Here is a 10140-nt window from a genome sequence, read left to right on the forward strand (position 1 = left end):
ATTAAAAATTTCGTTAAAAATTTCGTTTAATTGGCTAAATATTAACTCACCAATAAAGAAACAAAAACACATCGTATACCACTAGCCTTTGCTCTACTCACTCTCCGGCCACCGGCATCTGCTACAACAAAACCATTATTCTGATCTATTATTTCGGCAATTCGAAACCCTAACTTCCATTTTTCTTCTCACCGATTTTAAAATTCGAAATTGTAATTTAGGGTTTTCCTATTGATCCCATTGCTAGATCTGACAAAAGCAAATTGATTTCTTCACATCAAAGTGAATTTGCTGGGATGTTGGTTAATTGAATTCAGAGAAAACGACTGGAAAATTTGCATTTTTGCTCGGTGTTCTAAGGATTGAAGTTGAGTGAAGTTAAGGTAAGCTCTGTTTTTTTTATTATGTCGAATTATTGAGAAAATTTTCTATATGAACTAGATAAAATGTTGATTTGCTGTATGTTTTGTTGCTGTAGATCAATTTTGAGATTCATTGAACTGTTGAGTGTGATCAAGTAGTAATTTTTTTGGTGAAATGTTGCCATTATGATGTTTTGTTGGATGATAATTTGTCTCAAGTTTGTGGGAAATGAGCCGTTCCCCATCGTTTTCATTAAAGTCGGAACCGAGTCCGAAGGTCGATAATGAGTCGTTACACCGATGGATTGTGGCCTTTTATGTGATTAGGTTTGATCTTGAGCAAGGTCAAGTAGTAGAGGAATGTTATCCGTCCGGTTGTTTATCTGAAGATGAGGAGCTTGGGACGGCTTTTAGTTCGTTCCCGGATTCTGTGTCCCAAAACCAAAATCGGTCGAGTATCCATGATTGCATATTCTTCTTTAGGATACGAAGGCAGGGAAATGTTGATGCAGCAAATGTACTTACTTCTGAGATAGTTGAGATAGAGAGAGATACTCCTCAGAAGTCTGCCACAAATGGGAAGGTGTTGCAGGTATTGAGCAACCAAAAGAGTGGCGATGATTCTCGGTTCTTGTATGGCTTTGTCTTTAATAGGAAAAGACATGATGAGAGGCTTAAGCGAGGTGGGGAACAGAAATCAGTGGTGATCTTGTCTCATAGTCCATTTTCTAGTGTGTTCAGGCCTTTGTTACAAATTATGGGTCCATTGTTCTTTGACATAGGAAAGAAAGCTCTTGAGCATATTGCTGCTTATGTGTCATTGTGGCCTCCTCCAGTTCCGGGGAAGCTGATGGAACTTCCCATTGGTAATGCTACCTTGAAGGTGAACCTGCCTCCTGTTCAAAGTTTGCCTTTAGATGAGAAAATGATGCTTGAAGAGTCTGCCTCTCTTATGGTTCCATTGCTTGCTACTAATCAGTCGATCCCGCTAGGCCTTTTCCATGAAGCAGACCTTTTTGGTATATTTCGTGGAATTCTCTTGCAGCTTTGGGTTCTGTGGGAGTTAGTTCTTGTTGGTGAGCCAGTCCTTATCATTGCCCCTACTCCTCCTCAGTGTTGTGAGGCTGTTGCAGGCCTTGTGAGTTTGGTTGCTCCACTACTTTGTAGTATTGACTTCAGGCCTTACTTTACCATTCATGATCCAGAATTTGCCCATTTGAACTCACTACAAGATGGTGGCACCTTTCCTCCTATGATACTCGGTGTAACAAACCTCTTTTTCCTGAAAGCATTACGCAATTTTCCACACATTGTGTCCGTTGGAAGTCCTGTTGCTAATTCAAGCCGTGCTAACGTTGTTTCCGGGTCCTCTTCTGGTAGATCAACTGGTCGCTTAGAAGGATTGGGTGTTCAACAGCTGTCTTTGAGGAAATTTTCTCCATCGAGCTTGTTAAATGCAGTCAAGTTGAGGAGGGATGGTCCTCTTGGTCTGATGACAGAACACAAAGAAGCTGTTTGGACCACCTACGGTGCAACTACCAAGCCAGATACATCTATCTTGAACAGGCTTGTTGATGCAGGAACATTAGCAAGGGTTGAGGAATCTATGTCTGTTGTGAACAATGAGATTCTACGTCGGCATTTTCTGGAGCTTACCACCAATTTTTTGTCTCCTTTTGGCCCATATTTCAAGATCAATACTCCGCCTGAAGGGTCTTCACCATTTGTTGATCCACCACCTCTTCCTCCATTTAACGCTGAGGAATTCCTTCATACTTTAGCTGCAAGAGGTCCAGGAAAATTTCTATCAAAGAGGATGAGATCAAACTGGCTTGATTTATACAGGTGAGGAGTGCAAGGGTATATTAGAGATAATATTTTACTTGACTGTTTAGTTACAACTAAGGCTGACACTAACTTTGTGATTCTAATGATAGGCGTTTTCTTAAAGGGAAAAATTTTATGCCATGGTTTACTAGAAGGCGTGCAGTGGCTGAGCAAGAGCAGCATAGATTATGGAAACAATCAAGATTGAAGACTGATATCCATCAATTCATATCAAAAATGTCTGAATTAGAAGTTGTGGACTCCTTCAATGCTATTGAAAGGCACCTTCTTGGGGAGTTGCAGGTGACCTTCAGAAATTCTTATTTAAATCTAATTCTTGAAGCAAGAACTAGTTTGGCGTTGAATGATTTGCTCCATTCACTTCAGTGAACCTATTTAAGCTATACTATTTTACTTATACAATAGTGATTCACTAAACCTTTTGTTAGAATTACCCATATGCAAATATGAGAGCTTATGTTTAAAGTTAAAATTACTATATGTTGTTAGTACCGCTTAGGAGAATTAAGACAATGAAAAAGAATTATTATTATTATTTTTAATATATCAACATACTACCTCCGATTGAAAGTTCATAACGCTTTTCGTATTCACCTGTTCAAATAGTTCCTTTACACTCACTTTTTGGCAAACCTCTTTTTATTACCTTACCCCTCTTTCTTGACTATATTTATACCTTTCCACTCTCTTACTTAATCCTCTTATCCTTGCACTCACTCACCTTTTTACATAGTCTCTCTTATTTTATCCCCCCTTTTCTTGTTCTCACTCACAACATTAACACTCACTCTCCTATATCCTTGATCGGTGAGTAAATACTTTCTTCTTTTTTTTTTAAATGCATCGCTTTGAAGTCATAGACTCCTACGCAATTTTTAGAGTTGAGAAAGATAGAATAAATAAAGAGGGCACATGTGATATGAGAGAGAGAGAGAGAGAAAATTTATAACTAAAAAGGAAAGTGATGCATCTAAATTGAAACTTTCATTGTCAGAAAGTGATGCATCTAAAACAAACGGAGGAAGTAGTAAATTTTAAGAACTATTGGAAATGGAGTAAGTATTTTAATTAATTATAATGGAATAGTGGAATTTAATATAATATCCAATTATCCGTATCCATACTTAAAAATTCCAAATGGAAAGTTTGATGGATTTTTAGCCATAGTTATGAACTATGTTATCACTAGCTGTTCATTTTTAGGTAAAAGTTAATATTCTTGATAATTTGATATGTAACATTAGCGGCTCCTAAGATTCCTGTTTGAAAATAACAGTATTGATTATTATAAAAATTAAAAAGGCCACAACATGTAGACATCTATAGCATAAGATGATCACCACGACAGTTATTGAAACACTAACGATTGATATAAATTAAGTATTTCTAGCATTTATAAAATTTCATCATTTTTATTTTGGCGATTACAACTAAGTATAACCAATCCAGCAACTCATTATTGAAACAGATCTTTTAGCACGAGTTTCCATTCATCTGAAGTCTTGTTATCTCCTTCATTTTCATCAAATTACAGCCATAACTCTTTGAAGCTTCACTTTTCTCTTCTTTATGATAAGCTTCTATTGACTTTGCCTGCGTCTAGTATAACACAGTACTGACCTAACTTCTGAGCAGGTGATTCTGAAACTGTTTCAATTCTAAACTTCATCAACATAGGCATTGCAGTTTTAACGTCTGTAGATAGGCTAACTAACCTGAGTGTAATTTTGTAAATAGAATTCGTAGAAATCTCCCAAATTAAGTCTGTCCTTTTCATCTCTTTTCTTTAACTTCTAGCATCTAATATTTTTCTTGATTGATAACTTATTGTCCAGCAGCAGAGCTTTTGAAGCCACTGTACTAGTAAACTTATAATTGGCTGAGACAGTTGCTTTAGGATGTTGCATTTTTCAGAGTTTCATGTTTTTAACACCTATCACAGAATTTTTCTCATAGTTTAGAGTTGTCTTGTTAGTTGATTTTGTGATATGTGAATAAGACTTCTACTAGGTGTTAGAGACTCCTCCCTAGGAGAAGTATTTCAACGAGGACAAGAAGGCAATTGGTGAACTTACTCAGAAAATAACAGCCAAGTATCAGGAGAGCATAGAGTATTCAAAATGGAATTCCAATTGTTAGAATCATAGGCTTTCTGAAAGTCCACTTTGATGGCACACCTAGGGCAGGGGGACTCCCTATAATAATTCCTTAGTAACTCCTGAGATAGCAAAATGTTGTCCATTAGACTTCCGCAAGGAACAAAGGTTGTTTGTGATGGATCAATCAAAATAAACTCGCCAAGAAAACCTATTAGCTATGAGCTTAGTGAGGCACTTAGGTGTTACTACATGAAATGAGTCTATCATTACTTGGCTTTGTGGCATTAGGGATCTTGGGAACTCTAGCAATAATGTTATATAAAACCTCCCTATGTAAACTGCCAGAATTTAAGAAGGAAAGGATTGCATCCAATTCAGCTTCTCCTACTACTGCTCTCTTCTTCAAAGACAATCAATAGAGAATTAAAGCCATCAAGCCCATGAGCTTTGCCCTCTTTGAGAGAGAAAAAACCCCCTCCTTTCTTTCTTCCCTAGATACCTGTCTCCCCAAAATTACCTTTTGGTGTTGTCTTCAGAGATAGACTTGAAGATAATGTTGTTTAGAACCTGAATTCCTGGATAACTAGAATGGTCATCAGAGCCATGAAGACCCTCAGGGGATCTTATTAATGGCAAGGAGGCAATTATACAGGAGATTACAACTATCTATTTGAGAACTCTTTCTATGAAATATGTGATTATTTTTCCTTGAAAGAATAGAGTTTGTGATTTTTGATGGAGTTGATTAGGCCTTATCTCTATTCAGCATTTAGAGTGTTTGAACTTTGAAGTGGCCTTTTGAGGAGAGGTCTTGTTAAAAGGGTTCACTTTGGTTTTCTTGTAGGAGTTATGGGAGCTCATTAGAGAAGCTTTTAGACTCTTTATCTTTTTTTTTTTTTTTTTTTCCTTTTCCTTTTCCTTTTCCTTTTCCTTTTTGAGCTTTTATAGAATTTGAATCAGTTGGAGGAGCATGAATTCTTCGTTCCCTGTGTCCCAATAAGACATCATTCTGCTGATGTTGGAGATATTTGCTCCTTAACCTGATAAACTACCCCACCAGCAATTGAGTGTTTTGGAGGGTTTGTCAGAATGAAGAAGCTGAATTACAGGTTTTTGTTTTCTTCTGTTTGTTAATTGCTTCTCTTTCTGTTCTTGTTGACAGCTCTTCTAAAGAGTGGTTTTTAGCCTAAGGTTATGATGCTAGGAATCATGTTTCCTCATTTTGTAAGCTCTTGAGAGCATTGTTGTCTCAAATAGGATTCTTGGGCTAAACTTACTCATTGGGGGTCTGATATCTAAACTGCTGACTTAGTTATCTTATGCTTCCTAACATGAGTTGTGTTAATTCCAATGGGCCTAAAATACAGACTCCCCCCCATCCCCCTTTCTAGTTAGTATGAGTAGGCTTGAGAATTGCTTGGTTTCCTTTACTCCAAATTTAAAGAAGAATGGACTTGTTTGTGTCTAAAATTTCACTCTGGTCTTCTCTGTCAATGAAATTTAGAAGACATAAAGCTTCTCCTCTGGCATTATACAAAGGCCGTAGAGTATGTTCTTAAGAAAAGGAGTGTTTCCCCCATGAGCTGTTGTAGTTTGTCATAGGGAGAAAGATTTGTTAACCGTTTGCACTCTTGTATTTCAGTTCTTTTTGACATTTATCATTAGCCTTGTGATGCAAAGTAGTGCTAATGATGTCCATGTAGATTGGAAACTAGAAAGAAGAAAGGTTTACCTTGATGTATTGTTCATTGGGGCTGTCAAATGTCTTTTATTTCAAATGTATTCTGACGGAAAAACTATCACTGTTAATAACTCATAGTTTCAGCATTAGTTGGTTGTTTAGAACATAGGTTTAGCTTGGTTTGTAGGTTCTGTATTGAATAACACGGAAAACTGCCAGTTTAGAATATTGCTTTTTTAATCATTTTATCTGACCTGTACACACGAATTGTGGGAGTTGTCAAGTGTCAACTTGATTGAACCGTTCCTCATATTTCCATGAATTTCATCTCCCTGGAGTTCACTGGTAACTGATCATTTATTGAGAGATTCTGGATAGGCTTACTATATTTTGCCTACTCTGCCTCAGCACTTAAATCGTAACCGTGCTTATCTCACATATAATGTGAAACACAGAGAATGAAAGCTTGCTGTCTTAGCATCAGTTCTTTAGTGTGATAATCCTGTCAGCCTTATAGTCAGTTCCTTGGTAAGACTAAAAGGTATTTGTGTTCGCATTATAAATCCCTTTTCAATGTAGAGATGTCCTGCAGATATGTTTAGAGTAGGAGGAAATGGAGCAAGTTGATCAAGGGACATCATTTTATTAACTTCCTATGTTCCTATTTACTTTTCCCATAGACGTTTGTACAGTTTTATGCAAGTGAAATTGTAGAGTAAAAATTGGGTGGCTGAGTGTGAGAGGAGTAGGTAGTTTAATAAATGACGGGGCAAGTAAATTGGGACCCTTAAAAAGGAAAATAGGTCTAGTAAAATGTGGCAGTCTTTTTTTTTTTTTTTTTTTTTTTTTAATAAGGTAGACACCGAATTTGTTTTGTTAACTTTGGCAGTTTATATGAATGTTGATACCAAAGGGTTGGCTTTTGTGATGTGATTGAGGGATATCATAGTCAAGAATACCTGACTCTTCCATTTAGGCTACAAGTGTTTGGTGTGAAGAGCTTGATAAACTTACTGCCTAATCTTGGGTATCTCCCATGCGTTGGACAAGGTTTTGTACAAGGCTACCTTAAGTGGAGGCCGCAGTTGAAGTTGAATAAATTTTAAGTCATTTTATTCTATTAATGGCTACTTCATTATATACAGTTGATAGGTAAAGATTATATAATTATGATCCAATTAACATATTTTTTGTGATTAAGCTAAACATAGTTAAAGCCATATCTGCTTAGTTATCAAAAAAATGCAAATTTTTGAACGATATTTTGCTTCAAATGTTAAGTTAATTTTTGAAGAGGTGTATGTGGTGAAAAAGAAATGATTCTATAGACTACCATTTATTTGTGCAAGAAGAAGATTGTACTTAACCAAGAAGAGAGGACATTGTTTCTAACTGTCTAGTGTGTAGTGGATCAATGTTTTTTCGTGGATCCCAAAATGTGTAAACATGACCTGGTTTCCTCTGGGCTTAATTATGTAGGTGTTTAAAAAAAAACATGGGTTACCTTCTTACCATGCCCCAGTAACCTAGTGAATAGGATTTAATTACTTTTTACTAATTGTCTGTACGATTGTCATGGTAATGTCTGGTACCATACCTGGTAGATCTGCAATTTGTTTTGTTCTTTATAAGTTTCCATACCATTGAAACTGTTAAGTTCCATTGCTTTACATTCAACAGAAATTAAAGCAATTAAAAATTCTATAGCTCTGTGTTGTGTGAATTTAATAATTGAGACTTTTGAATCAGCAGAAGTCTGGAACAAGTGGACAAGACTCTATGAAAAGTTGCCAGAAGCTGCAGGATGATCTACAGGCAGTGTTTAATGTTCTGCCGAAGGACATGCAGCAGTTGCTCCTTCTGAATCCTGAGCGAGCAGCTCTTGTACAGGAAACTTAGGGTGGATTTTTTCCTTTCAATTTGCGTAGATTTTTGCTTGAGCTAGAACTGGAGGTGCCCTCTTCGGCTCTTCTCCAGATACATGTTCATTAATTTTATCCTACTTTCACTGAACTAGCTAGCCTATGGCTGAATCTTCAAGGTGGGGCTCGGTTATCTCTTGGCTTTTAAGTAATAATTTCAGTAGATTCTTAGAAAACAAGTTACTCCTGTACTGACTAATTTTTATCTCCGTTTCTCCAGCTTGCATGTATCTTGACTGAGAGGATCGATGTTTTAATACAATTAAGGATTCTGGGATGAATATACCGCACCTCTAAAAGGGAGCAGGAAGGTTACATGACTTGAGTTAATGGAAAATTTATTGGCCATTTTTTGTCGCATATTTAAGGAGCGACTGGTCGTGTTTATAGTCAATGTGTTATAGTATATCATGTTTTTATTTTATTACCCTTTCTGTCCAACATAGTCATTAAGCATGGAGGGCCTAAATTCTAGAAAAATTAAACGTCTTTGGTTGTATGCCCTTAAAGCCAGTATCAAAAGAAATTAAAATTTTCGGAATATTGTGAAAAATGGTTACTCATTTATGTTCATTTTGGTATTTATTAGAAGATATAATCCATCAGTCAAATGACAGCATCAGTTCTGTACCAAGTTCTTATTAAAAACCACTTAACCAAGTTAATATCATAACGAGTCAAAATAGGCAGTTGCGTACAAGTCCAGCACTCGTGCTATGAACAGAGAAAGAAATGTGAGTATCTAAAGGTCGAGAAGAACCACTAAACTACCTAAATATACTCCCTTAGAATGCATCCGATCAGCTTCTAAACCTTCATTCTTTTGCATATACTTGTATGCTAGTTCTTCTGTTATGGTCACCACAGCTTGGAGAACATGATTATACATGACATTGACTAGGAACTAAGAAAAATTGGAAGCAAGATTGTACTATAAATCAATTAAATAATTACGACATCTCATTTCTGCATCATATGATTCATATCCTGACTAACCTTGGGTTTGTTTCTACATTTACTAATGCTATTGGAATGCCGCAAAGATGCTTAGATTCAAAGATTTTAACTTCGAGTTTTAGGATTTTTACATTTAGGTTACAAAAAACAAAAAAGACAAACTTATTGGTTCAAAATTTCAAATCTATAGAGTACTACTTTCTTCGTCCCTGTAATATTGCAACAATTATATTTTAAAAAGTTTCACAAATATTACAACAATTACCATTTTAAAAAGTTTCACAAATATTGAAACATTACCATATATGCATATAATTTCTCTCTATCTCACATGAGTCTCTATCCTTTATTTTTCTCTATCCTTCTCCTCATTTTAAATTTTGTGTCTCCGCCCCTTTTTACAGTATTAGAGGAACAAATGAACTGTAATTTTTCCATTACTCATATACATGGAAGGATTATAACTTTAAGCCAAGCAAATATTACACCTTTTCAATCGCTTGAGGAAAATTTCAGATAGCTCAACAAATGAAAGCCTTTTCGCCTTAAGGAGCTGCCTAGTTCAAGAATCGAATCTTACCAACAGAAAGGAGAAAATAAATAAATTATGAAATACGACATGAAGAAATTTATAACTAATACTAAAATAGCAACCGCTGACATCATCCCATCATAAAATTACATATGTGACGTTGTCATAAATAATTTTCCCTCCAAAACTATAAATGATGTTATTATTTTATGATTTTTTTTTAAATTTTCTTTAATGATTTTTATTTTTATTTTTAATTTATTATTAGAATCAATTTTCAAAATATGATCTATTTTCTAACAATAACAATTTAATTTTCCTTCCTCACATACCCTTTCATCATTCAATTATTCTATAAACTCTTATTTTTCTTTTAATATTTGATATATTAATTGTTTTGGGAATTTTTTTTGTTTTTAATTTTGATATGAAAAAATAAACAAAGTTAGAAAATTTTACTTGTTCAAATCGTGCATCGCAGCACGAGACTAATCTAGTGAACTAATAACAAAAGTCAAAGAAAGTAACTTAGAAACAGGAAAGTAGAAGTGTAAGAGATTCAGACTCACAAAGGCAATACCCTCTTCATCGGCAATTCTTTGGATGTCAGGGAAAGAAGGGTAGGAAAATATTTAATTTGCAGGTTTTGCTTGCTTAGCATCCCAATTAGGGATAAAAACTAAAAAAATGACTATCTCAGTCCCCATTAGAAATAGCGACTAGTTCATTATCAAACATC

General features: G+C 35.4%; 1 protein-coding gene across 2 annotated transcripts; it reads left to right on the forward strand.

Moving 5' to 3' along the window:
• LOC110698438 (protein DENND6A-like) lies at positions 1 to 8485 on the forward strand. Of its 2 annotated transcripts, none has more exons than XM_021875864.1 (5): positions 1 to 383; positions 479 to 2207; positions 2300 to 2492; positions 7740 to 8031; positions 8133 to 8485. In XM_021875864.1, the coding sequence occupies exons 2-4, from the start codon at positions 592 to 594 to the stop codon at positions 7887 to 7889; spliced, it is 1959 nt and encodes a 652-aa protein (XP_021731556.1). In that variant the 5' UTR covers positions 1 to 383; positions 479 to 591; the 3' UTR covers positions 7890 to 8031; positions 8133 to 8485. The 2 variants fall into 2 exon arrangements, with proteins under 2 accessions (XP_021731556.1, XP_021731564.1); XM_021875872.1 differs by having other exon boundaries at positions 3 to 383; positions 7743 to 8031.
• Positions 8486 to 10140: the final 1655 nt, after the last annotated feature.

The sequence above is a fragment of the Chenopodium quinoa genome, unplaced genomic scaffold, assembly GCF_001683475.1.
Source record: "Chenopodium quinoa cultivar QQ74 unplaced genomic scaffold, ASM168347v1, whole genome shotgun sequence".
In the NCBI taxonomy this organism is placed as follows: Eukaryota; Viridiplantae; Streptophyta; class Magnoliopsida; order Caryophyllales; family Amaranthaceae; genus Chenopodium; species Chenopodium quinoa.